The 27883-nt window shown below is 56.5% G+C and overlaps 1 protein-coding gene across 1 annotated transcript; it reads left to right on the top strand.

Moving 5' to 3' along the window:
• LAPTM5 (lysosomal protein transmembrane 5) lies at positions 1-22015 on the top strand. Its single transcript, XM_040974074.1, has 8 exons — positions 1-153; positions 13613-13706; positions 14421-14497; positions 16374-16502; positions 17488-17610; positions 18371-18466; positions 20300-20389; positions 21540-22015. The coding sequence occupies exons 1-8, from the start codon at positions 67-69 to the stop codon at positions 21627-21629; spliced, it is 786 nt and encodes a 261-aa protein (XP_040830008.1). The 5' UTR covers positions 1-66; the 3' UTR covers positions 21630-22015.
• Positions 22016-27883: the final 5868 nt, after the last annotated feature.

The raw sequence follows: 27883 nt of genomic DNA, 5'->3' as shown, positions 1-27883 counted from the left end.
TTTCTGCTCTGTTCCAGGCACCGGGTTCCTTCTCCTCAGAGCCTCAGAGGAGGGGACTGCAGCACCATGGTCCTCCAAATGGCCGCCGTCCGCCAGACCTGCTGCTGCTTCAATGTCCGCATTGCCACCATGGCCCTGGCCATCTACCATGTGGTGAGTGTGCAGCTGGCCCCAGGGACCTGTGTGTGTGTATGCAGAGAGAGAGAGAGCACACCCCTTCAAGGGAAGGCTGCTGCCCAGCACCTCTCTATGGGACCTTGGGCTCATCCCTTTCCACCCTCTGGCCTCAGTCTCCCCCTCTGTCAAAGGCAGGATTGGTATGTCTTGCAGCTTTGAACGTACGCAACATTCGCACTGCAACTCGGTGTCTATATTGGCTGAGCCAGGCAAAGCAGGGGGCACAAGGTTATGGCTGCACACAAAGCAGCAGGTGCAAGTGCACGCTGAGGGGCTGGGAGGCCTGGGGGAGTGCAGGCTGGTCCGGGCTCTAGGGTGTGAGGTCGGCCACAGGGGCAGCTAGCATGCACAGGCTACTCTGGACACCCAGACATCAGCAGCTTCGTTCTGAGCTTCCAGTGGATCGGGAGGGGGAATTATGGAGGATCATAAATTAAACTTCTGCCCCTCTCCAGCACTGAAAAGTTGCCATTCTGAGTTAAGAAGCCAGAGTGGGGTGTCTGGCTTGGTCTCCCAGGGTGCCTGTTGGAGGCCAGTGCACACAGGCAGCATGAAAGCTTTGTCATCTGTGGCTCATGGAGTGCCTGGGGACCCAGTGACAGCCCCCGAGGCCACAGCTTCCTCTTTGTCTAGGGTGGCTGAAGCTTGGGGTCCCCGCTCTGTTCTGTCCCTCACCCCCAGGCTCCTTCCTCCTGGGTGACTCAGGACCTGTGGTTGGCAGTTTGATCATGAGCCTGGAAGGGCTTCCTCAAAATCAGCCTGGGCTTGCACGCTGTGGTGGGCTGCCCCAAACGGCTGAGCCCTGGCTGCCTCAGCTTCCTGTTACAGGCAGGAGCCCAGCCTTCAGCAGACGATGCCACTCAGTGGTTAGCACACAGCACCTGTGTGCAAATCCTGATTTCCTCACTCTACATCCTTGGGCCACTTACCCGTCTGAGTGTCAGTTTCCTTTTATCTAAAATACCCGTGTGGCAGGTTGAGAAGCTCGAGGACAGGATGGCTCCACAGCAGGTGGAACGGGGCTTGATTCACAATTGAATGTTGCACTACAGGTGGGGGTCAAGCATGCACCTGTTCTGGCCCACTTGAAGGCGACTTGGCCGACCCTGGGACAGTGGTTCCGGGGAGGGCGGGGAGCTCACAGATGGTCCTGCACAGCTGCTGCCCGGGTCAGAGTTGAGCAGTAAATAACATCTTGGCTGATTCCCACATCAAGTCAATAGGGCTTTCTTTTTTTAAAGATGCACTCATTTGACTTGAAAGGCAGAGTTAGAGAGACAGAGGGAGAGATGAAAATCTTTCATCAGTTGGTTCATTCCCTAGAGATGGCTGGAAAAGCCAGAGATGGGTAGGTGGGGCTGAAGCCAGGAGTCATAAGCTTTTCCCAGGCTTCCCAAGTGGGTGTAGGACCCAAGCATTTGGATGATCTGCCGCTGCTTTTCCAAGACTTTAGAAGGGAGCTAGATTGGAAGTGGAGCAGCTGGGACTGGAACTGGTGCTCATATGGGATGCTGGTGTCACAAGTGGCTACTTAACCCACTGTGCCGCCATGATGGCCCCTGTAGGATTTTCAAGCTTGGAGACCAAAACATTCTTGCAGGGATAGAAATGTATGCAGAGATGTCCCCACTTCCCTTCCTTGCATACTTTTCTTCCCCCTCCCCCCACAGAGGTCATTCTCCTGATATTACCCCAGCTCAGTCACTAACTGTGACTTCTTAGACCAGCCTCTGTGTACCCTTTACAGAGTCCAGGCGGGTCACACACGTGAGCACAGGTAGGACAGATGGGCCTGGGAGGCCCTTTGCTCCTGCTGGTTGATGTCAACCAGGGCTTGGGACTGTGACTGCTTTCCCGATGTTTAGAGAAGCAGGAAGCAGGCTTCTTTGCTGTATGTTCTGATGTTTCCATGTGGCTGAGTGATGCAGGGTGGAATGGAAAGGTCTACACAGGTCCACTTGTGCCCAGGTGCCACCAACTTTCTTCTTGATCTTGCAGTCTCAAGTCCTCCCGCAACAATGTTGCAGTGAGAGCCAGGCCCCATCCACAGAGCTGGGTCCAGGGCAGGAGGGAAGGCTTCTTGGAGATGGTGCCTTTGTAGGGGATACAGATTTTGCTGTGGGTAGCAGGGATGTGGAGGAAATAGCATGAGCAAAGAGAGGGTGTATGAAGCTTGCGGGGTGGGGGTGGGGGGCTGCACAGACATTGACCTGGAGGCTGGGGAGGAGGGGAGTGATACAACCTTGAGGGATAGGGTGAGTGAGTGGTGTGGCCTTGGGGTGTGCTGTTGATATTTGGGGATGATTCCTTGGCTTGGGGTCTTGAACATTGCCTGTGAGGAAGTTCAGCAGCACCCTTGCTCTGTACCTGCTGAATGCCAGAGCAGCCACACTGCCTCCCCAGTGATGACAGCCAAAGAGGTTTCTAGACCTGGGCACTGTCCTTCCCAGGTGAGGCTCACTGCCTCTGATATGAGTCACGGGGGAGCCATGGCCGGTTCCAGGGCAAGAGAAGGCGGTAGAGTAGCCTGGCTGCTCTGTGATCTGGGTTGCTTAGGGTATGGCGGTGTGGATCTCTCCTTTCCCCTTTGCTTGGTGTGGGGCAGGGGGCGTTCTGTGTCTTCTCAGAAGGACAGGGGCTGAGCTGGGGGCTTTCCTGTGGCCCAGTGGACAGGCAGCAGGTGTGAGGCAGGACCTTGAAGATCTGGATGGGAAAGAGAAACTGTCCTCCAGATGTGCCAGTTGCCTGCATCCGTCATCATCTGGAGCCAGCCACGGGTGACGGCTCTGCAAGAGGCGAGCTATTTGTGGGGCCCCTCTGGGGAAGGTTAAATCGGGCAATTGACGTCCAAAGCCAGCGTCACACTTTATCGAGTCTAGGGGCCGTTACTGCCCAAGAACCCTTTGGTGCTCCAGGGCAGGGGTGGGGGGGGGGTGTGGGCAAGTCAGTTCTTGACTTGGGAGATCTTCCTAGTGATTTTGCCTCGCTGGAGGGTTTCTTGGCCACTCCCACCCGCAGGAAGGCAGAGGACTTTCCTGGAGGGGTGTTTGGGGTCCTGGCTTGTCATCAGCTTCAAGTAGGTGGCAGAAGATAAGGGCTCCCTCCCTGTTCCCCGCCTCTACCCAGAAGACCCTCTTACCTGGAAATGTCTCCTGCCCTTCGTCCTCAAGGAGCCTGTCACTGAAAGTGTGTTGCCCAAATAGAAAGGTTACACCTGTTGTGGTTAAAAAATAAATAAATAAAAATACGCTGATTTCAAGCGAGTGGAAACAGGATGTGTCAGAACAGAACAGAGAGGCAGCAGGGCCACCACTCACGGTGCCGTCTCTGGCCTCCGGGATTGTGCAACTGCTCTTCCACTTTCCCATTTGCCGCTTCTGCTATGAATGTGCACTGCTTTCAAAAATAGACATTCTAGTGTAGAGCAGTTTTAGTTCCAGAAGGGCTGTGAATGTGATGCTCAGGCCGTGTCCCGTCTGCCTAGCTCCCCTTGTGACTGACAGCTTTCATTATTAGAGCACTTGTCACAACGGATTCATCATGTGGACACCTGTTGCTGCCTGATGGCCACACTCCATCCCTACTTCTCCAGCTTCCCCACCCTGCATCCTAGCTCTGCTTGGGGATCCCATGCAGGGCTCCCTCAGAAGGACCATGCCACCCTCAGCTTTCACTCGCTGCCGAGGTCTCTTTCTACTGGCCCTGTCAGTTTCTCAAAGGTTTCCATGTTTTGAGTGATCTTGGTGGTTTGGGCATTTTGTCAGATGTTCTTGAGCTGGGATTAGTTCAGTGATTTTCTCAAGAGTTCACCAAAGGCAGATGCTTTTGGGTAGAGGATGGCAGAGGGGTCGTGCCAATTTCCGTGTGCCACATGCAGGGAACATGCCTCAAGGCCATTGAGAGGGGACCTGGGTCACCTGAGCTTGGTGATGCTGGTGGAGACACCAACTTCCTGGGCAGTCAAGTTTTTCTTATTCTCTTTGTCCTTATGGGAGCAGACACCTGTGCAGAGTCTATGCGTGGGGGGTGGGTCTTTTGCTCCTGACCCCAGGGTGTGGCGGCCCATGCTGATTTGAATTCTTCCTCAGAGATTTGTCTGTTCTGCCAAACCTGCCACTTTGGATAAATGAACAGAGCAGCCGGAGGTTTACCTTGAACTTGGGTTAGAATCCAGTGTGGCTTTCCTTTGTGTACGTGAGCAAGGCTTTTTGTGTGGGTGTCTGGTACCAAAAGAAGGGGCCTCACTTGCCCTAATGTGATCTGAGACATTTCCAAGCCGTCTCTGCGAGGCCAGCCCCGGAGCTGGGGACAGGCCTTAAGGAGCATGGTGGCCCAGGAGGCTGACGATGATACTGCTGACCGCTGTGGGCACGTGGAAGAGCGGCCAGCCCTGGGGTGGGGAGTGTGGAAGGGCTCCTGAGTCCCCAGAATGATGGGGACTGGAGCACGCTGGGACAAGTGGGCGCACAGCTGGTGGTAGTCTCGAGAACTTAGCTTAGCAGAGGGCAAGCTGCTTGGGGGTGCCAGAAGGCTGTGCGTGGGGTGGCCAGGTGGAGAGGGGATAGCAGGGACAGTCACCACACACCCGTGGGAGGAGCAGAGCTGAGAGGTCAGCGAGGTGCTGCTGCTCCTGCCCCTCGTTTTTGGCTTCATGCATCTCTTCATTTCACAGGTGAGAAGACTGAGGCTGGGCCAGGTCTCCGACCCGCTCCAGGTCACATAGAGAAGTGGGGAATGGACCACAGAGTGGACCATAGCTGGGCTGGTCTGTCTCTGAGAGATTCTTCTTTACCCCCAGCCATCCACGATGGCTTCCTCCTCCTGCAGGAAGTCCTCCAATACTTTCTCCTCCTCAGAACTCCTGGGGTTCCTTCTTGCGTCCTCCTGGGTAGCCATCGCGGTCCAATGAGGAGACCGAGCACTGAATGGTCTCTTCACTCACAGTGATGGGACCTTGAGCAGGCCAGCACCTTTGCTGTCAGGGCCTCGGCTTCCTTGTCTGTGAAATGGGTTATACCTCAAGGGTGATCATTTCAAGGTGTTGAGCTGCTGCTGCCTTGGTGAGAATAGAAGGGACCTGAGATCTGAGGCTCCTTCCTGCGGAGGGCTAGTGTGCTGAAGCCTCATGAATGGGGTAGGATTGAGTGTCCTTACTGGATAGAGTTGGGGCAGTCCAGCCTCTCCCAGCACTATGGCCATGGCCAGGGGCCCCATGAGCGTTGGACTGTGGTCTTCTCTGGGGTGACAACTTCAACTTCTGGCCTGTAACGGGTGCAGCTGCCTCCTGTGCTGGGGGCTCGGCGGGGCTGTTGGGGGTGGCTGAGTTCTTGCGGCTGCAACTGAGTGATCACTTGCCTGTGTGTCCCTAGCTGGGACAGGCCTGACCCCAGGCTGGGCTTCCCTCTGTCTGCCCCACTGCCTGGTTCTCAGGCTCAAGGTCAGAAGGAGGTTTCTGGGAGTTAGAGGTGGCTGGTGTTGGTGGTGGTGCCAGCCATCTGCTGTCCCTCCTGTAGGACAGGGGGACCCTATGGATGCTGGGGGGTGGGCAGAGCCTGGCATGGGCCACAGCTTTGGCATCACCCCCTGCCGGCTGAGTCCCGGCTGGGAGTGAGACTTTTACTTTGAGCTTTGAGCAGTGTCCTAGAACTCAGACTTTGCTCTGAGCTCGGGGTGAGGCTGGCGTTGGCCTCCCAGGGGACCGTGCCCAGCATGGGGAAAGCGAGAGTTCCTGGTGGGACAGGAAGCTGAGCGGTCTCAGGGCAGCTCACGGGCTGTTCCGGGGGGCCTCCAGCCTCCCTGCCTGGGTCTCCTCCTCCATCCCATGGGGGTCAGAACCTCCACGTGTGACTGCTGGACAGAATCCAGCTGCCACCGGAAGAACACACTGAGGCTGGGGAAGGGAGGGGCAGGCAGCCTAGCGGCCCGTGGTGGACACAGAACGAGGCACCCAGGTGTCCCTCCAGGGGTGTGGTAGGGGCTGGGGAGGGGAGGTCAGCTGTGACATCCGGAGCTTTGTTCTTAGAAGCACACGAGCCCATGGGGCAGGCGGTCTCCATTTTTACTCATACCATGGGTGGAGGTGGGATGACCCTGCCCTGCCTTCCCAGGTGGACATGACCTTGCACAGGAACCTTGGTAGAGGCATCTACATCCCCTGTACTTCTTGTTGTGCTGTGGCTCCCGAGAGACGCAGTGGGTGCAGGATGCTGGAGTCTTGGGATGAGCCTGGAATCTGACTTTGAGTCCCCAGTGGCTGCCCAGACAGGAGGGAGTCCATGAACTTACCCATGGCCAGGCCATCCTTGCTGCTGGGAGTCATGGCTAGGCATCTCACTCAGCGCTCTGCTCGCCTTGCTGCTAGGGCTCTAGTTGAAGCCCTTCCTGGGCCGCAGATAGGGAACCACATTCTGATTCTGTGTGCCCCTGGGCCTTTGCACTAGCTGTCACTTCTTCTGTTCTCCTCTCTCTACCCGCCCCCCAACCAGCCCAAAGTTTCCACTCACATGACATGAAACCAATGGATCCCTGTGTCCCCAGCTGCCCCAGCATCCTCCTCCTCGACCCAGCCCTACTCCTCCTGCTGCTTAGTGGGAGCCCCAGCCTCAGCTCAGTGCCCTTCCCCATAGGAGGTCTCCACACTCTCACCACTGTGCATGCCAGCCCCTCTGCCCGGACCCCCTTCCTTGTGTTTTTTTTTTTTAGGGTAAGTATTCCCTAATGCTTACCTTCTCTGGACTTCAACTCCCAGTGTTTGCCAGTTCTGGGTTTTGCGACTGTGGCCTGGGAGTTCATCTGGGGAGTCGGCCTGCCTGTTTGCCTTTCTCAGTCCCAGGGCCTGGTCCTGCCTTGCATTTCTGTGTGATTTACGTGCAGTAACATGCAGACACCCCACATGTTCGTGCTGGTGAACACTTAGAAAGTAGACACACCCAAGGGGCCTCCCCCCAGAAATAGGACAAGAGTGCTCCCCGAAGGGCCCAAGTCCTCATACTCCAACTCACTGGCTTTAACCGATGCGTGGTTATCTACGACCTTACTTGTTTGAGGTTCTAGACCTGCCAAGAACAGCCATCCTCCACCGTGTGTTCTCCTGCATGAGCGTCTCTCTCCAGACACTGTGGGCCAGTGCACTTCCCCATGACTGCACGGCAGCCGATGGTGCGGCACCGCCGCGGTCTCCACTGTGTTCCTGTACCCGGGGACCTCAAAAAGGAGGTGGCAAACAAAACCATGAGAAGCTAATTTGGGTGCAAAATGGCCTTGAATGTTTTGCATCAAAATAAACAGTTCTTCATTCCATTGTTCTGCTTAAATACATTGAATTTATTTGAAAGGCAGAGAGAGAGACAAAATCCTTCATCTGCTGATTCACGCCCCCTGCGCCCTCAGCAGCCAGGGCTGGGCCAAGCTGAAGTCAGGAGCTGGGAACCCAATCCAGCTCTCCCACGGGGGTAGCAGGAACCCAAGTACTTGAACCCTTGCCTGCTGCCTCCCAGGGTGCGGATTAGCATGGAGCTACAACTGAGAATGGAGCTGAGATTGAGCCAGGCATTCTGATACGGCCTGTGGGTACCCCAAGGGACATTTGAACCTGTCCTTTTAGTTCCATTTATTCATGACATTCTGAAGTCCCCTCGTGACTTCAATGTGTGGTGGTAGCCATATGGTGTCCCTGGGGCTTGGGCAATCTTCCTGAGTCACCATCTCTATTGGTAGACAGGATGGGATCTTCATCATCTACAGATAGGGAAACTGAGGCACAGTGTAGGGAAGTGGCTTGATAAGGCAAACACAGGGCAGCAGGAGTTCAACCCGGGTCCTGAATGAGGCCTAGTGAGCTGGGGAGGCCAGCGGAGATACCAGCCCAGTGCCAGTTATCAGGGAGGGGCTGAGGGGCAAGGGAGACCCAGAAGGTGCCAAGTGGAAAATACAGTAAGCCCGGGCTTGGGGGAGGCAAAGGTGGCTGCCTTGGGCTGCAGTGGAGGGTGTGGCCTGGGATGGGGCGTCCCTCTGACAGGGTTGGTGAGACTAGAGAGGCAGTTGGGGAGATGGTGCTGGCAGGGCTCCAGATAGGCCCTGCCAGGAAACTGGGGGTGGGGGCAGGGAGCTTCCTCTTGCATTGCTGACATGTCTGGCTCTCTCTTGCTGTGTTTATCCCAGACACCTCAGCAGGCCCCTGGAGAAAAAAGGGAGAGTAGGTGACTGAGCCAGGGGCCCAGGTGACAGCAACCGCCAGGGCCTACATATGCAGCAGCCTTTGAGCATGACTCAGGGTCGGGGTGCAGCAGCCCAGGAGAACAGAGCAGAACAGGGTGTGTGGCCCTTGGGACCAAAGGTTTAAGGTCAAGCCTGGGCCTGACTCCTGGTGCCACCTCTGCTGGGTGCCCGGCAGGGTCTGCTGTCCTCTGTGCAAAGCCTGAAGCTGTCCCAAGTGGCGCATCTGTTGGGAGCAGCAAGTGAATGAGTGGGTTAAGACGCATCAGCCCCAGGCTGGCCTGTGTCAATTTCACCCCGCCCCCCACCCCCGAAACCTCAGGTGGAGGGGGTTCTGCTAGCGTCTTCTGAGATCTGAGCCTGCGGAAGAAACTGGTGTTGAAACCCAGAATCAGGCTGTGGTGTGGGGTAGGGAGCCCTGGTGTCACCAACACCTTCTCCAGCTATGTGCTGTTGTGATGTCATCACCATTGTCACCCACCAGTGTCCTTAAGAGCAGTAACATTATTTATATATTTACATAAAAGGCTACACAACTTCTTATTTTCCGCTCTTTTTTTTCTTTTTCAGATTTTTTTTTTTTCATTTGTTTGGAAGGCAGAGTTAGAGAGAGAGAGAGATATTTTCTACCTGCTGTCTCCAAATGGTTGCAATGCCTGGGACCAGGAGCCTGAAACTTCATTGGGTCTCCCATGTGGGTGCAGGGGCCCAGGCACTTGGGCCATCTTCCTCTGCTTTCCCAGGCACATCAGCAAGGAGCTGGATGGGAAGCAGAGTAGCCGGGACTCAAACAGGTAGCCATGGTATCTTCATTCTCTCCTCTGAGCGTGTCCACCGGCGTGCGTTTCATCCCTACCCTTCTGGTCATGTCCACTGCCACCCATGTGTGCTTCCACACCGATCACTGTCATACCACATGACTCCAACACCATCGCAATAGCCATCTGCCCCACTTCCGGCGTGATCACCATTGCTCTTCCCACCTGACTGACATCCTCTCTGTATCCGACCTCTGCATCAGCCCCTGGCATCTCGGCCGTTGTCCCTGTGGTTGTGTGCCAAGTGGCCTCCGCTCGCAATGATTTCCCCACCTCTGCCCCTTGCTTTGCTCTCAAGCTGTTTGCTGATCCTTAGAGTCTCTGAGAGAAACAGTAAGAATTCCCCTGCCCGCTTGTCTACTCTCTGCTCGGTTTTGACAGTCACGTTTACTATTGAGCAAGAGGGGCTGGGTGGTTGGCAATGGGAACTGAAACCAAGGAGAAGGGAAGAGGTAGGAAGGGGAACAGAGAGTAGGTGTTGCGGGGAGTGTGCTGAGCAGGGGGGACCCTGCAGCCTGCGTGCTGGCTTGGAGTCATGATGACAGAATTGGTTCTGATGGCATGCAGTGGTCTTGTTGTTTGACCTTGGGCTGGTCGCTGCCTCCCTCTGGGCCGCACTTCCCCACTGGCAGCACCTCCCCTCTCCACACCCTCGGCATGTCTTTGGAGGGATCCAGATTTTTCTGTACCTCTGGCCCCTGGGCCTTTGCACATGCTGTTTCCATCCCGGAAGGGGTGTCCCTTCCACTCTGTTGAGAAACTTCAACTGATCTTTCTAAGCTGTTCTCCAGGGTTCCCCTGAGTCTTCCAGGCTCAGGTTCTTAATGATCGTTTCCTCATCAGGAACCTACTGCACTGCTCTCCTCTAACACTCTGTCCCCGACATGTCCTTTGTCATAGCTCTGAGCACATGTCCACCTATCAGCTGCCCCTGCAGACTGGGATGTCTGGGAGCCAGGGTCACTGGCTTATCTAGAAGGTAGAGTGAGTGGGGGTGGTGGGTGCTCAGAGCATGTTTCTCAGGGAGAGCATGAATGCCCACATGGGTGATGCCAGCTGCTCAGTGCAGGGACACAGCTGTGCAGCACCTGCTATGTGTCTGCTCTGCGTGCAGCATGTAGCCCCAGAAGGCATGTCCAGGGATTGTCCCCACTCTCCAGATGAGAAGCCTGGGGTCCAAGAGCTTAGTGGCTTGCTCAAGGTTGAGCCGTGGGCCACCTGACTCAGCTCTTTGCTGCCAAGTCGTGGGAAAGAACAACTGCTGAAAAGACGCTGTAGGAGGAGGACAGGTGAATGCTGTCACCTGACATGCTGGGAGGGAAGAACCCTGCTCCTGTCCCAAAGGCCGGCTGGACTCAGAGCTTGGGGAGACACCAGGGTGCAGGAGGAGAAGGTGGAGATCAGGAGCCTGGAAATGTAAGCTAGTGGTGCAGTCCCCACCTTCCTGTGCCTGAGCCAGGTGCTTTCCGGAACCACAGAGAGCGCTCGGTCAGAGCTGCAGATGAGGCTGTGGGGTGAGGCCTGTGGATGGGCAGGGTGGGCCCTGGGCGTTGCATGGCTGGATGAGCCTGGGCTGCCTGCAGTCTGTTCTCCTGACCTTCCTGGGCAAGTGGCAGTGATTCTTGGTCTGAGAGGGAGGCTGAGGCCGGGGACGAATTGGAGCTGGCCGGGTTACACAGCAGCGAGGCTGTGGAGGAGGCTCTGGGGTTTGGGACTTGGCCTGGGCAGGGGCAGATGAAATCAATGTCTGGCCCCTGGGCCACCAGCTCAGCTCCAACTGAGTGGGACCTTGGACGGAGATGGTGGTGGTGATGGCAGGGTCATGTCCGAGCTGGGCTACCTAACCCAGGGCTGTGCATCCATAGCCTCCATTTCCTTATCTGTATAATGGGGAAGTGCTGCCAGCCTTGCAGGCTTTGGGGAGCTTGCTATGCAGGCCTATGTGTGTGTGTGTGTGCACATCCAAGCACATAGCAGGTGCCCAGTAAATGTGACTTCCTCTCCATCCCACTGTTCTAGAGCCTTCTAGGTGCCAAAGCCGACCTTGGCCTTTGTCCAAGGCTGAGGGCCCAGCAGGAGATCTGAGTCAGGCTCTGAGATGACCCCACAATGTGACCTTGGCCTAGTCCCTGCTCTTGAGGGGCTTCAGGGTTCTTGCCTGGCAAGTGGAAATAGAGTCACCTTCACCCACCAGGCCCCAGGTCTGTATTGCCAGGGTGAAGTGGGCTTGTAATCACAAGTGGTTTTCAGGAAAGCAGACACTTGTGCACCTGCTGTGGCTTGCTCCGGCTGTGAGCAGGGGGCAGGGTGGGGGGTGGGGCCTGCTCTAACCAGCTGAGGTTCGGGCAGGGGAGTGGGAGAAGGGGTGGGTCTCACGTGAAGCCAGGAGGCCTGGAGAGACCAAGTGGGCTGCAGAGGCATGAAGAGAATCGACTGGGGCTGCTGGTGGGCCTCTCTGAGCCTCACTCTCTTTATCCGTGTAATGGGGATAAGGTTGTTAGGAATGGTCCTGCAGCTGGAGTGGTGGTTAGGCTTCCTGCCCTTCCCCAGGGTTGTCAGCCACAGGGAAGGCCTGGCTAGTTTGAGGAACTGATGGCTGGACAGTGCCTGGTAATCTGGCAGTAAGAGATGTTTAAGACTGCTACTGCAGAGGCGGGAGCTGGGATGAGGGTGTCACAGGCCTCTGAAAGGGATGCTGTCCAGGGTAACCACAGGGCCTCAGAACGGCCTTATCTCCACTTTCAGTCGTTTCTTCTAGTGACTTCTGGAATGTTCCATAGCTGTCATGTGATGTTTGTGACATCGCAGGCATAGAATTTAGAACTAGATCTGGAGCAGGGCTTAGAAGAGCTTGGCCAGCAGTGTGCATGAAGTGGATCTCAGAGTCCCTTGGGGTCAAGACTAGCAGGGTTCCGGGTGATTTGAGAGTAGGGGGAGGGAAGGGACACAAGGACAGAGCCTACTCGCTGCCGGCCCCATCTCACTACGTGCCCTGGGCTGAGCTGCCTACCCTTTGTGAGCTTGTGCAACCAGCAGAGGGAACTTAGGAAACCAGTGACTGGGCTCCTTCCAGCAGCTGGGAGTTGGGACTTTCTGACTCAGCTTTGTTTCCAGTCTCAGAGCACCCCAGCTTCAGTGGCTTCCCCTGGTCTGCCAGGGGGGCGCGTGCTAGGAGGTCCTTTCCAACCCTTGGTCTGACTTGTCTGGGCACCACTGTGCAGACGCAAGGTAATCTGCTGCTCTCTCAATCCAGTGATCATCACTTCCCCTATGAGAAAATTCCAAGAAGCCAAGTGACTTGGCCAGGGGCACACAGTGGACTGAATTCAACCCGAAGGCTGCTTCTTCATCATCATGTTTCTGTGTCACCCTTTTCCACTCCCCTGAACAGGCATACTTGACAGGAAGACAAATTCAGACCAGTGTCTGAGCTAAAAAAAAAAAAAAAAATACCCCATCAGCAAGGGGGAAACAGATGGTGGCTGTCTGGCCGCCTGTCAGCTGAGTTACTAGCACAGGGCTGCTTAGAAAGTCAGTGTGAGTGTGGGCCAGATTAATAGAGGTAGGGCACTGGTGGAAAAGGAGGGGATAGGCTGCTGGTTTTCAGGGTGGGTAGATTGTTCCTCTAGAAGTTTGTGTGTGTGTGTGTACATGGGCATGGAGTTCAGTGAGCTCCCCATGGTGGGAGACATTTACACAGAGGCTGCAGGACAAAAGCAGAGGGGGCATGGACCAGGTAGCCTCAAGGTCTGTGGGCTTCTGGGGTCCCCAGGCACATCAGGGATCAGGCCTTTCTCCATCACTGTTGGCCAGGATCCTTGGTGCAGGGTGGGAGTCGTCAGTTCATTCACGTGTTCAGGAAACACAGAGGCTACAGCCCAGAAGAGAAGAGGGACCGGCCTTTCCAGCCTGCAGCCCACAGTCCTGTGGGGACAGTGGTGTTCAGGGAGGTGACACAGGTGGCACAGATGCCTTCGGGAAGACCACCTGCCTGGGCTACGGCCAGGGCTTCCGAGACCCGCATGGATGGTTCCAAGAGCTCTGAACTCTGATGTGGCTCAGGACGCCTGGAGGCTGTTGTCACAGGGCCTGAGGGGCTAGAGTCCCCACTTCAGGTCTCACCTTTGTAGTAGCCACAATTACCACTCAATGAGTATTGGGTGCCATTCTAACTGGGCTCCTGGGGGAGATTTGTCTATTTGCCTCATTCTGTAGATGAGCAAACTGAGGTGCAGAGAAGCCCAGGAGCTGGTGTGGAAAGGCCAGGCATGGAGGCAGAATGTCCTGGCTACTACAGGCCTCCTGTGCCTACCCCTGGGGTGATGTGTGTGTGTGGGTGGATGGGGAGGGGCCTGGCAGTGGAGCCACATGGGCCTAACTGACTGGTGCTCTGTCTGCCCCAGATCATGAGTGTCCTGCTGTTTGTCGAGCACTCGGTGGAGGTGGCTCAAGGCAAAACCTCCTGCAAGACCTCCAAGTCAGGCTACCTCAGGATTGGTAAGACACATGGTGGGGGCGGGGAGGGTGAGGTGGGCATCGAGGAAGAGGGAGCGAGGATCCTGGCTGGGGTGGACAGGCTGAGGTGGGAGGTTCTGCCCCTTCCCCCAGCTGGACAACCTCTGGCAGGCCCTGCCCCTCTGCCGGCCTTGGGATTTCTTCTGCAGGTGGGGCTGCTCCACCTGTCCCTTGCCCAAGCTGCAGGTATTGGCAACACAGGGGGGCACTGCTTTGCAAACCCAGGCAGCACCTTGAGGTCTCAGCTCACCCCCGTACCCCACGTTCCAGCTCAGTTGCCATCACTAAAACCAAATCTCAACTCCTGTTTGGGGTTCAAGCCCTGGCTACTGCCACTCCGTGACCACATCCCCTGTGGGCGCCCCTCTCACCACGCTCTGGCCACAGTGACCACACCTGGAGCACCCTCCCCCTTAAGGCTCATGACCAACTCAGGGCCCCCACACACAGGATGCCCCACACCTCCCAGTCCCAGCCCCACCGCAGCTGAAGCAGAGCCCGGAAGGCCCACACACCAGGCTTTGGCTGTCCCACCTCCTTCTGTCTGCTCTCCTGGCCTACAAGTGGTGTGAGGGCCGGTGTTGAGGTCCTTGTTCACACTCAAGTCTGGCCCCTGGGGTTACCGTGCTGTTTTGGAGCCTGGCTGGGGTCCCTGTGGGCACCTGCCGGCCCTCATGGCTCTACCTTGCCTTTCAGCCGACTTGATCTCCAGCTTCTTGCTCATCTTCATGCTCTTTGCCATCAGCCTGAGCCTCCTGATTGGTGTGATTAAGGTGAGGGGGTGGACGGGAGGTGGGAGCAAGGGGTTTGCCCCACGGGCCTCCTGCCCCTCCTGGGTGGGTATCTAGAGAACTTCCCTCTATAGATGGCTGCACTTCCCCAGGTACTCCCAAGCTGCAGGTCTCAGGTCTCTGCTGCCGTGCAGCGGGCATGACAGGGCTGTGCTGCCCACTGGCTCCTGGCTGAGACATGGCTGGGCACCTACATCCTTTCTCACTGCATGCAGAGACAGAGGGGGTTGGTGGAGAAAGAGGAAGGGTTGGGGAGTACAGAGAAAGCTCTGGGAATATCATCAATGAAATGAGCTGGAGACAGGGCGCAGAGGGGCAGATGCGGCCAGCTCAGTCCCCTGGCTGGGGTCTGTAGCAGGAGTCATGGTCTGCAGAGCATGGTCTAGTGGGGGTGGGCAGAGGGACTTGCACAGGCGGGGAAGGTCATGGGAGACAGCCCTGGGACTGCTGGACCCAAGGCAAAGCTTCTGGGAGGGTGAGACGGGCTGCGGCTTACACCTCACAAAAGAGGAACCGCTTGACCCGTTGGTTCCCAGACGGGCAGGAAGCTGGGGCCTTGCCACGCAGCCACAGTGGCGGCGCCCAGGTGGAGGGGCCTTCCTGTGTCGGCAGGTGGCTTAGCACTTGCAGGGCAGGCAGAGCCGAGAAGTCATTTGGTTGGTGGAAGATCTACACCTGGCTCGAGGGGCTGTGAGCCTCCCCTGGCTGACACTCTGGGGCCCTGAGCTTGGGGAAGCCCCTCGCCCTGTGCAGGGTGACAGAGAAGGGAGCAGGCTTCCCTGAGTTGTTGACATTCCATCCAGCGTGCTTTGGTGGTCCTTGAGCAGTCCTAGCAGCTCTGTGAGACACCAGCGCTCTCCCTTCCTCTTTCTGTGTCCCCACCTCTGGGTGTACAAGCATGGGCCCTGGTCTAGATGGCCACTTGCCTTTTATTTTGATTAAGATTTATCTTATTTATTTGAAGGGCATAGAGAGAGAGGGAGAGCTCTTCCATCTGCTGGTTCACCCCTCAGATGGCGGCAATGGCTAAGGCTGGGCAAGGCAAAAGTAGGCAGGCTCTGGAATTGCACCCCAATCCCCCGTACGGGTGCGGAGGCCCTCCTCCGCTGCTTTCCCAGGCACACTGACAGGGAGCTGGGATGGAAGCGGAGCAGCCAGGACTTGAACTGACACTCTGATACGGGATGCTGGTGTCAAAAGAGGCAACTTAAACCTCTGTACCACAACACCACTCCTCTCGCCTCTTATGGGGAAAAGCATTTTATTTGAAAGGGTGACAACAGAGAGAGGGATGAAGAGAGTCACTTGCTTTCAAATGAAGGAGAGGGACCCCAGCCTTGGCCTGCCAGGGATCTCTCACTATGATTTGTCCTGGGGGTGAGCTCAGTGAAAAAAAAAAGCACCCGATGACACAGCACATGCTCGTTCCACTCGAGGCCTCCCCTCCCACCAGGCCCTAAGCCCGTGACACCACACCCTTTCCCTCCTGCTGCTTCCTAGTCACTTTTCCAGGTCTAACCCTGGTGGCCCCAGCTCCAGGAAGTCCTCTCTGGTTTCTTTTCTACAGAGTGGACACAAAGCCTGCTCCTTGGCAGGTTCTTATGAGCCAATTGGTCCAGGCCCTGCTCTTTGAGCCCCTGTGGTTGGGCTGGTTCCCTTGTTTCCCCAAACACCCAGACGCTATGTAGGACCTAAATCTCACCCTGTCCCCATCCCACCAGAGAAAGCCATGTGGATGCATGTGGGGTGAAGGGAGGCTGGTCAATGAACTGATATGTCCCCATGCTGTGAAGGGGGGCCAGGGATGACATACACAGCAGGCCAGGGAACCCCTGATGGCGAGGGTCTTGCCTTGCAGAACCGGGAGAAGTACCTGCTGCCATTCCTGTCCCTGCAAATCATGGACTTCCTGCTGTGCCTGCTTACACTACTGGGCTCCTACATCGAGTTGCCCGCCTATCTCAAGTTCGCCTCCCGGAGCCGAGCGGTGAGTATGCAGCCCTGCACCGTGCTGGCGAGCAGAGCCCAGGCCCAGGCAGGTGGCAGGTGGCCAATCATGGGTAAACATCTCCCTGCCGCAGGTGTCCTTGGGCGAGTGGCTGGAGGTCCCCAGACAGGTCCGGATTCACACTCTGCCCACACGTTGCCCACATCTCATCTTTAGTCTTAGAGGCTGAAATAAGGACTGCAGAGTGACAGGTTCTCACACAAGTCCACACTCCCATAGGAATGAACGTGTCCCTTTTCCTGTCTCCACCCCATTTTGTCCCTCCTTGAGGACCAATTTGAAGACAGAAAGAGGGCAACTCAAGTCCATGAAAGAGTGTCCTTGGAGCAAATGTTGTGGCACCTGTAGCTGGTCCAGAGGTCTCCCTGATGATACTGTTTTGTTTGTTTGTTTTTTAATTTGAAAGACAGAAAGAGATATCTTCCATCTCTTGGTTCGCTCCCCAAATGGCTGCATTGGCCAGGGCTGGGCCAGGCAGAAGCCAGAAGCCAGGAGCGTCCTCCTGGGTAAAGGGGCCCCAGGACTGGGTCATCATCTGCTGCCTCCCAGTGCACCAGTGAGGAGCTGGACTAGAAATGGAACAGCTGGGACTCAAACCAGGGTCATATGGGATGCTGGTGCTGCAGGTGGTGGCTCAGTCTGTCATGCCAGAATGCTGGTTCCCTTCACCTCCTGCCCCAAGCTTTTAACCCTTCCCCTGTCCACTGGTCTTGGAGACATGGAGGGGCTGTCTGTCTGGTGGATAGGGTGTGGGCCCAGGAGCAGGAGAGCCCAATTCCAGTCCTGGGTCTGCCACTAGCCCTTGGAATAGACACCTGCATGTCTGTTTCTCTCTGTGGTAAGAGAGTGGCCAATGTCCCCAGCTGAGCCTGTCGCTCAGGTGAGGGCTCCAGGTGTGCCCCACGGCCACCAAACCTTCAGCTGCTGCTTCTCACTCCTCCTCCTTGGCCTTCATCCCTGCCAGGGCCCCTCCAAGGTGCCACTGATGACTCTGCAGCTGCTGGACTTCTGTCTGAGTATCCTGACCCTCTGCAGCTCCTACATGGAAGTGCCCACTTATCTCAACTTCAAGTCCATGAACCACATGGTGAGTCTGGGCCAGAGGTCCCCCTGCCTGTTCACTGCTGTGTGGCCCTAGGCACGTTGGGTCACCTCCTTGTGTCTTAGTGTTTGAGCTAGAAGGCGGAGTCATGAGCAAGTGACCCAAGTTAGAAGGAATGGTTCCAGAAAGAGAGGAAGTGAAGCAGTGCCCTGGCCTTACTCTGGAGCCTGGGCTGTGAGTCACTCAGAGAAATTATTTGTAGGGGTCCCTCACAAATCTGTGGGAATAGAACTACAAGAAAAGCTTATTTTGGAGCAAAAAGGTTTTAAAATCTGTGCATTGATTTTTTTTGGGGGGTAAGGCACATTTCCATGAACTTTTTGAAGATCATTCATATGTGAAAACTGTCCCAGAGGTGGCATCACCCAGAGGCCACCCACTGTTGGAATGCCTGGGGGAGGAGGGGCCTCTCACTGTCCCAGGATCAGCTGCCTCTTAATAGTCAAGAAGTTTCTCTACAGAAGGGCAGGGCTGTGGCCCACGGGCAGCTGCTGCCCACCAGCTGGCCATGGGAAGTGGCTCCCGGAAGTGTCAGGTACACCTGCTTCCCTGGGTTCTCCCTGCCCCAGTCTGCTACCAGGACCTGGGAGGTAGCACCTGCTCTCAAAGGTCATTGTGACCAGTGTGCCAGGGAGAGGAGGTACCATGCTGTGTTACCGTGTGTATGAAGGGTGGGCTTGTCCGTCCTGCATGTAAGGGCAGCCTTGCACCCCCATAGACCTTCATGTGGCTCTGTGTTCTGCAGAACTACCTCCCCAGCCAGGAGGGGATGGTACACAGCCAGTTCATCAAGATGATGATCATCTTCTCTGTGGCCTTCTTCACCGTGCTCATCCTGAAGGTGAGTGACCCCGCCCCACGGCTCCGGGAGCGGGCGGCTGTGGCTGCACTGTGGCTCCGGGTTAGGGATGGGAGTGTGGGTCTCTACGCCCCCTTACCTTGCTAGGCTTCCTTCTCCAGCTCTCCCCAGCCCAGCAAGGAGCTGACTACCTGTGTGTGCAAGCATGTCAGGAACCTAACACATCCTCCCCTGGGGTCTGGGATTTGTGGGGAAGGGGGTTGGTGAGACAAAGCTCTCCATGTGGGAGTGGATCGTGGCTCACCCGTCCATCTCTGCTTGCCGCACCTGAGTCATGCTGTGCCCACCTGCTGAAGGGTAAACTGAGGCCTCAGTCACAGATGTCTGACGGTCAGAGGCAGAGGGAGTCTGATGGGGTGGTCTGGCCCTCATGGTGGAGTCTAGCTTCACGTCGCACATTTGGGAAGTGGTGACACTCACTGGCAGGTATCCCTGCGGGGCCAAGAGGCAGGAAACGAGATGACTCTCAGAGCCACCGTGAGGGTGTTTTGGATCCCACGCCCCAGAGAATCCCGAGGCCACCAGAGGGGCCTGTGGGCTCCAGCCTCAGGGAAGCCATGAGCGGCTCTGTCAGTACCCAGCAAGGTGAGCTTTCCCTCTTGGCCTCTGCCTGGGAAAGCAGCCGTGATCCCTGCAGACTGATAAAACCAGAGTGCTGGGAAGGAGATGGGCAGGGCGGGCAGCCACTGTGTAGCTGTGGGAGCCTTGGCTGCCGTTGCCAGGTGCCGGCTGCCTCCTTGCACCTGTGCCCCTGAGCAGTGTGGGCTCTGAAGTAGTGGCAACCTGGAGAGGAAATTGTGTTCATTCAGTCACTGTCTGTTTGTTTGTTTATTTTTGAGAAAGGAAGAGAGAGAGAGAGCTTCCATCTGCTGATTCACTCCCTTCACTCCCCTGTCTGTAACGGTTGGGCCTGGGTAGGCAGAAGGCAGGAGTTCTGAATTCAGTTTGAGTCTCCAAGTCTCCCAGCGTGACCAGGTCCTTGACCACCACCTGCTGCCTCCCAGGGTGCACATGATCAGGGAGCTGGAGTGGTGCCAGGGGTCAAACCTGGGCATGCAGATGTGGGGTGTGGAAGTCCTGAGTGGCATCCTAACCATCCTGTCAGACTCCTGCCCCCAGAACCTTGCTTGATTGACATTGTCCCCAAGACCCACTGAGCATGCGTGCATTTGTGAGGTGCAGCGAGAGCTTTCCGGGTGAGACCACTGTGGAGTCCCTCTCATGCGTGGCTCTGCCCCACCCCGTCCCTCTTCTGCTCTCCACCTTGCATGTGTGGGGTCCTGCTCCAGCCCCCTTTCTGTTTCGTGGGCTCCCTCCACCTAGGCCTTTGCACCTCATGCTCCAGCGTGGAGCTCTTCTGCTCAGTTCTGCCATCTCTGCTAAGAGAAAGCAGTCTGGTGCCAGCAGAGATTACTGCATCTGCACAATTCTACACGTGCAGGCTCATCCAGAACACAGCCTGCTTGCAGCCGGCTGTCAAGAGGCCCACCGTCAGCGCTGCCTCAAGGGGGTGGGAGTGATCTCAGGAGGCAGGGAGCTCTCCATCCCCAGGTCCCCAGGGGCGGCCAGGCTGGGGCTGCAGTGCTGCTGCTAGGTAGGGCAGGAGGGCAGGTCAGCAGCTCTTAAAAGCTCCTTAGTGGGCAGTGTCTGTGAAGTAACGAAAAGGGCAGTGTCTAGAATACTCCACAAGGAGCTCCCAGCTTGAATAGGATGTGCAGGCAGTGCAACTGGAGCGTGTGGCTTCCCAGGGAGCAGATGGCCGCTGCCCCAGGCCTGCTAGGCAGCAAAGCACAGCTTGGCCCTGCCCTTTTCCAGGTCTACATGTTCAAATGCGTGTGGAGATGCTACCAATTCATCAAGTGCATGAACTCGGCCAACAGGAGTGACTCCAAGGTGCTGCCGAAGGTGAGCTTGACTGGGGGGTGAGATCCCAGCTCCGCCACTCGCTGTCCATGCCACTCTGGGCATGTCTCTGCACGCCGCCCCCCCCAGGCTTTGGTTTCCCTGCTTGGGTGATTTCTTTCAGCTCTGTTAGACTAGGATCCTTGTCCTTCATCCAGCATTTTCTGTTGTGCTCACATCTGTCCCGGGCAGGCAGACGAGGTTGAGGTGCCAGGTGTATTCTGGAGTGAATCCAGACATGGAGCTGCAGTCACAACTTTGTAAGAAACACAGGGACAGTCAGGGTGGCGCCTGGCCTCAGCTGGGAGAGCAGGAAAGCTTTCTGGAGGAGGTGGCATTTGGCCTGATGTTGAATAGCCAATGGTAGCTGGGAAAGGTGGGGGCGATTTCCAGGAAGAGAGGAGAGGGTACCCTAAGAAACAGTTGGTTGGGAAAGTGTCCCTGACTTCACTTGCTAGTGACTCACTTTCCATCTGTAAAATGGAGATGTATTAGTCAAGATAGTTTCGGTGGTGGGTGGTACAAATTCAAGTCAATTTCAGGCCAAAAAAAAAGAGAGAGAGAGAGAAAAGAAAAGGGAGGGGGACTCAGGAACTCATTGAATGTAAAAGCCTTGCATAGTTCTGGCTTCAGCAGGTCTCAGTATGATCTCACCTCACCATCATTTTACTTTCCTGAATGTTCCCTTTTCGGGTAGCCCTTCCTTCATGGTGACAAAACAGCTGCCTAAACCCCAAGGTCAACATCCCTCCCTCCTAATAACCTCAGTAGGAAAAGGACGAGCCTGATTGGACCAGCTTGGGTCACATGCCTCTCCTTGATCCTGTGATGATAGGCAGGGATATGGACTTCTACTCTGAGTGGTTGAGCCTGCTCACGTGTCCACCTGCTGGCTCTTGAGGGGTGGGATCAATTCTTCTCGAAGGCTTTTCCCAAGGAAATTGGTGCCTTCCAATCAAAACAAGGGGAGCTCATGCTGAATTGGCACAGGACTTGGGGGGCGGGTAACTCCTAGTTCATGCCGTTGGTGCTGTCACAGGAAGCCAGCATGTCATGACCCTCCCCTTCCTCACCCTCCTCCTTCTCATTCTGCTGGGGGTGAGGCTTCTGGCCCCTCCCGGCAGTTCTCAACCTTCATCTCTGTCTCCCCCAGGTGGCCCTGCCGACCTACGAGGAGGCCCTGGCTTTGCCCCCGAAAGCCCCAGAGTGGGGCCCCGCACCACCCCCGTACTCAGAGGTGTGACCTCACCAGGACTGGTTCTGGTGCCGGCAGGGGGCGGAGCTGCCGCCTCATCGCTTCTTTGCTTCGATGGCCCCCCGCGGCCTCGGTGGGCCACCTGACTTCAGGACAATCTTCTTGCGTCCCCCTTGGCTGGCCTGTCCCTCCCATGGGGCTGGTGAGCTGCTCGAGACCGGGTCGACCCTCTAGACTGAAGGACTCCATGGGTCTCTTGAGAACTCAGTCCGACAACCCTTGGCTAACTTCCGTTGGCTTCTGGCTCTGGTTCAGGCCGTTGCTGTTCTCAGCCGGGTGTGTTGGGTGGAACAGCTACCAGCCGACTCAGTTTAAGCAAGCAACTAACAAACCCAAACCACACCTGTCATTCAGTAAACTCATTTGCTCAACTAGCAGCCGTTGCTTTCATTTGTCAGTCGCTGTCAGTTTTCATGGTGATGGAATCAGCAGTTAGCCACCTGCCAAATAGACTCGTTAAATCAATTTCTTCAAATGGCCTGCTTTAAACGATTGTGGCGACAGCCAACTGGCATTTAGAATGGTGATAGGAAACATCCAGAGATCAGAAATAAAATGCAATAAAAAAAAAATCAGGTTAGCGCTCAAGCCTTCCATTTTAAACCCAACAACTGACTGCCCGCTCTGCTCCATCTCGTGCCTCTGCGTGGCTGGGTGGTTGTCCGTTCTGGAGCAAACTTGGCCACCCATGTGCCCCACTGGCTGGCTGGCTGAAGTAAATAACAACCACTTCAGTCCTACACTTGTTGCTTCCAGTACACAGTGGGTCAGCTCAGGACCTGCTGTCTTCTGCACTTCCAGTATCTCACCAGCTGCCCCCATGGCCAGTGCGGTCACATAGCAAGGTGGGGGTAGGGGCGTGCAGAATAGGGTCACGTAGTAGCTGCCAGCCTATTCCCCAGGCTTGGACTTTTGGCTGGGACCCAAGGCTTGTGGGCAAGGAGTAATTCAGCCCTGAGATTGGGCATGCCTGTTCGTTGGACTAACTCCAAAGTTGGTTCTGTCCAAGTAGGCAAACCCTTCGTGGGAGTGGACCCCGCCACTGGCTTTTGGCTGGCGTGCTGGCAGGGAGCTTCTGCACAGGCTGGAACCCTGGGGGTAGAGGCAGGTGCTAGCGTGTCTGCCGGGGTGCAGAGGGAGAGTGCTGGGCAAGAGGCTGCCCCAACACCTCTTGGGGGATGTGCTTTGTGTGTGAGGTTTTAATAAAGCAGCAACAAGCTTCTCTCTGACCAGTGTGTTTCCTGACATGTGGGGAGCTGGAGCCTGCTTCCTACTGCCACTCTACAACCACAACCACACACATACACACACACACCCCTGCACTTTCATACGTGCAAAGACAGACTGACTCACTCATGGGCACTTAGGCCCATATATGTATAAGCACACTCAGGAGTATAGCCATGTCAACATACATATGCACACCTGCCTGCACAAATGGGCACACACATGTATTCACCTGTGCACTTAGCCCAGGAACTCCCACGGGCCATGTTCAGTGAGCCCCAATGCCCGCCAAAGCCGATGAGAACTCCACTTTATCTCAGTGTGGCCTGGGGGGCCAGAGGTGGACTCCAAGTGCAGGGAGACCCAATGGGGCCTCAGGCTGTTCCCCGCTGGAGCTGTTGGTTCCGGTGACCCTGGGCCCTGGTAGGCCGGGTGGCAAGGATGTGTTTGGTCACAGCAGTGGACGTGCAAGGGCCACATTGCGATGCACGGTGGCGTGTGGGAGTGGGACACGTGCTCAGCCAGGCCGCTGGCGGGGAGCTGGAGACCAGCAAGATGCTGGGACTGCGGGACAGGAGAGCTCTGTGGCTGCAAGCTTCCCCGGCCACCTTGACCCACGATGGGTGTGTACAGGAAGGAGAGAGCTGCAAGAACCGGACATCCTGGTGAAGCAAAAGCAAGCAAGCAAGCTTGCTACACACACACACGGGCTCAAGACAAATCCAAGGAGGCTGCTTTAGGCGTAGCTGGATCCAGGACGCAAATTCTTTTTTAAAAACAAAAAGATTCATTTATTTTTATCGGAAAGTCACATTTACAGAGGGAAGGAGAGACAGAGTAAGAGCTTCCGTCCACTGATTCACTCCCCAAATGGCTGCAATGGCCAGAGCTGAGCTGATCCGAAGCCAGGAGCTAGGAGCTTCTTCCGAGTCTCTCACGTGGGTGCAGGAGCCCAAGGCTTTGGGCCATCCTTCACTGCTTTCTCAGGCCACAAACAGGGAGCTGGATGGGAAGTGGAGCAGCCAGGATATGAACCGGCGCCCATCTGGGATCCTGGCACACACAAGGCAGGGACTTTAGTCACTAGGCCACTGTGCCGGGGCCAGGACTGGAATTCTTGCTCTCCTTTCATTGCTGGCCTTTCTCTCTCCTGACATCGCAATTGCTGAGCTACCTAGGAGCAAGGTGGCTTGGAAACCCAGTGCTGATTGGGCTGGGATCTGTCCCCGGTCCTGAGAGAGTGAGCCTTGAAAGCCATGCCCAGGAGCACAGACTTACCCAGGCATAGGAGGGTTGGGTCTGGGTTTAGGAAGGGAAGAGACAAAGGCCAGGGGCCCTGGTAGGAGTGACAGTGTCCTGTGGGCAAGCAGCAGGGACGGGGCTGGGGAGGGCCTTAGCTGCCTGCTGGGCAAGCCATACTCGAGCATGGCCAATTTCCTCCTGGACTTTTCTGCTTTTTCTCATGTCAAGCAGTTAAACAATAACTTCAACAGTTTCCATTCCCTCCCTGCCGCCCCCCAACACAAACAGGGTGGGGAGCCAAGGCCAAGAGATATCAAGCTGCTTTCCTGAGGCCACACAGCGTCCTTTATCCTGTCCCCTATTTTGAGTGGAGAGCGGTGAGGCCCCATTCATGGGAGGTCTGGATTCTTGTAATATTCTATAGAAGATGCCCCCTGAGGGATTCCCCCCAACCCAGTGGGGTCTGGGAGTGGGGGTCACGGAAGAGGGCACCAAAGGGCTGTGTGCCCTACAGACCAAGAGACCCCAAGCTTGCTGATGTGGCTCCCTGTCCTTCTTCCCCTCCTTGCCCTGTACCCCTGGCCAGGTGCCAAGGCCCGGGCTGAGCTGTGTGGTGGGATTGTGCCTGTGGCCGGGTGGCTGGGAGGGGAACAGGAAATAGCTGGGCTCAGGGAAGTCCGTGTGGCCGGCCAAGCCAAGCGGGTCTGCCGTCGCCTGGGCAGCCCTCGCTGAGGCCTGATCAATGCCCCGTTTGAGGTTCATACAGGGGGCCTTTGACAGGCCTGGATGGTTTGGGCCCACTAAGAGGGCCTGTGTGAGGGGGGACGGGACAGGAGCTGGCCCCAGGAAGCAGGGCTGCTCAGGAGGCCAGGCAGGTGAGGGTGCCAGGATAGATAGTGGAGAGAAAGGGGCATGACCAAACTCACACTCAGGCAGCCAGCGGGAGAAGCTGGGGCTTCTCTGGGGCTGGGGGGGCTGGGGGGACTGGGGGGATTGGGGGGGCTGGGGTTGAAGCTGGAATGGCCCTGGTAATTGTGGGGGACCTTGCCCAGCATCTCTCCCATGAGCACCCAGCAGCTGTGAGCGGCAGGTGCTGCCCCATGCTGACCCCGAGTTCCCGGGAAGGCACTGGCCCAAGTCACGCATCCATCAAGGGCAGGGCTGGGGTTTGGCTCCAGTTGGCTCACTTGGGTCTGAGCTGTATCTCTGCTCCATTCTGGGCCACCTCATCCCTCCTCCCAGCAGCCCCAACCTCCTGGGGTGCTCATTTCATGCCCATTCCAGGCCTTGAAGGCTGTTAGAGGGCCCTGGTCTGGGAGAGGCCTGGGAGACTGCAGGCTATTCTGGTCCCCTGGAGCTGGTCCCAGAGCAGTGGGGGTTTGGACCCAAAGGGGCTGGGGTGGCTTCTGGGCCCTCTGGCCCTTGGCACAGCCTCCTGCTGCGGCATGCATGCACGCAGTTCCTGAGGGGGCGTTCCCTCCTGGTAGTCTGGGGTACCCGCAGCCATGGCCAACACTTCCTGCCCCTGAGCTGAGCTCAGCCGCGGTGTAGTTTTTCGGCAAGTCTTTGTATTCTGGCCTTTAACTTCAGCTTTGGGGCTTCCAGAGGGCATGTTGCCACACTGTGTCCCAAGGTGGCCACTTGAGGAGGTGACACAGGCCACATCCTGGACCCCAGGCCTGTTCTTCAGGGACCATCCCTTCACCCACAGAGAACCCTCTCACCCCTCCTCCCATTGAAGCCCCTCAGCCTTCAGTGATGCCTCATAGCTCATTCATTCATTCACCCATTCATTCATTCATTCACTTGCGTGTTTGCTCACTTATTCCAGAATGTTCCTGAATGCTAGGTCTGGGGCTGTTATGCAGGAAGTTTGAAATGAGTGCCTCTGTGTGAGAGGAGCCTAAGGAGAACAAGACAGCAATAGATGTCCAGAGGCCCACCTCGGACGCAGCCTGGAGTTAGACCCCATGAGGCCGTGCCTAGATCCCAACAGTTTTACAGGTGGCCCGGCCTTACCTCCCATGAAAGCTCTCCAGTGAAATCCTCTGTGCTCGGCACCAAATGGGTTACCCAGCCTGATGACCCTGGGCTGTACAACCTTCACAGCCTTCCTCCTCGGGGAAGTGCTTCCACCTGCTGCCAGGTGAGTGTGTGTGTGTGTGTGTGTGTGTGTGTGTGTGTGTCTGAAACCAGAGAGGAGCATCAGCCAACTCACTCGGCAAATGCTTTGTCCTGATGGAGCGAGAAGAGGAAGGAGAAAGGACTGAAAGAACTGGATGCTGTTCCCCAGAAGCCCCAGCCTGGGCACAGACCTCAGCTGGGCTCTCAGCTCTTTCCAGAGCCGCCCGCCTTGCCCACCAGGTGTCCTCTCTCCCTTGCACCACGTCCCCTGGCTTTCCCCGGTCTGAGCAAGTGGGCGGGCACTCTGCTGCCACCTGCTCTAATGCCCTGCCCTGTTCAACCCCGCTACTTGATCACCGCTACTCTAGGTCTCCCAGGTGGATTCTTTGTGGCATGAGACAAGAACCTTCTCCCACCCACTTCAACTAACAAGAGCCCTCCTGTCTCTGCCCTCATGGGCGTGGCGAGAGCAGGTGCGGGAACCCGGCAGCTCTGCAGGTTGGATGCTGGTTGTGGGGGCGGAGAGGTTGAGAGGGAAACATGGGTATTCTGTAAGGGTTTTTGGAAGAATGTTTCCAGCAATGCTGCCTACAAACCTGGGGTGGCACTCGGAAAATGCTGCTGTACAGGCAGCAGGGTCCCCGGGACTGGCTCTGAGGATGCATCTGCCAAGAGGAAGGGGATGAGACTGGAAGCGGGTCCCAAGGGCTCTGTCATCAGCATGCTAGGGAATCTGCCCTCGGGGTGCTGGGTACTACCATTGATGGTTAGTGAGCACAGCTCAACATTCTAGAACCTCAGTGAGCTTCTTGCAGACAGAAAGGGAGATGTGAATGTTGCATGGACGGGCTGGCTCAAGTCCCCATGACAGGCAGTGAGCCAGTGCCTGCTTACCAGGCCCTAGGGTTGCTCTGGGAGGGAGGCGTGGGGTCCATTGCAGGCCAGATCCTGACAGCAGATGAGGGGAGAAGTGTTCCAAGAGCATGGGCTGAGGCAGTGGTTGGGGGGCTGGGGGTTGGGGGACCCACAGGGTTGGGGCACACCAGGCAGAGAGAGGAAGGGCTGGGGTAGTAGTGGCAGAGGGAGATGGTGCTGCCAGCTAAGAGTTGGGGACCCAGGAGAAAGGGTGACAGGGTATGTGTTGGGCTTGGTGGTGTTGGGTGTCACCTTGCTGGTGGGATGCAGATTACAGGGAATAAAGTACAATGGGGGTGCAGATTACAGTGGGGACGTGGGCGCTGCTGTGTCTTTTAATTCCCAGGGGAGGGTCACAGTGGCTGAGATGCCAGGTGGGCTTGGAAGTGCCCACCTAGTTGCAGGACATTCAGCTGACCTGTGGCCTGCCTGGACACCCTGTCCCAGGGGTGTACTCGTTTGTGCCCCTGTTGACATTGGAAGCAATTTTCCACCCTCGCACTTCTTGGGTGACCACAACAGCGATCTGAGCATCAGAAGTTTTGGTGGGCCCGGTGTCTGGGAAGTGAAGGGTGAACTGGAGTGCCGGCTGCTATTTGCATGGTGTCCTGTGTGCTTCCTGCTTCTTCGTGGGTTTTGCTGTGAGTCTGAGACAACACAGGGGGCAGCAGCCTGAAGAGGAGAGAGGTGCCCAGGTCTGGGGGCAGAGTCTCCCCTGTTCATATTAAATTCAG

Source organism: Ochotona curzoniae, unplaced genomic scaffold (assembly GCF_017591425.1).
Source record: "Ochotona curzoniae isolate NIBS_2020 unplaced genomic scaffold, NIBS_Ocur_1.0 contig_2404, whole genome shotgun sequence".
Lineage (NCBI taxonomy): Eukaryota > Metazoa > Chordata > Mammalia > Lagomorpha > Ochotonidae > Ochotona > Ochotona curzoniae.
Note: the sequence above shows the minus strand (reverse complement) of the source record. Positions and strands in the feature narration are given on the sequence as shown.

Coding starts and splice junctions, on each gene's coding strand:
- LAPTM5 (XM_040974074.1), top strand. CDS start 67: ATGGTCCTCCAAATGGCCGCCGTCCGCCAGACCTGCTGCTGCTTCAAT. Junction 154..13,612: donor CCCTGGCCATCTACCATGTG/GTGAGTGTGCAG, acceptor TGTCTGCCCCAG/ATCATGAGTGTCCTGCTGTT. Junction 17,611..18,370: donor TCAAGTCCATGAACCACATG/GTGAGTCTGGGC, acceptor TGTGTTCTGCAG/AACTACCTCCCCAGCCAGGA.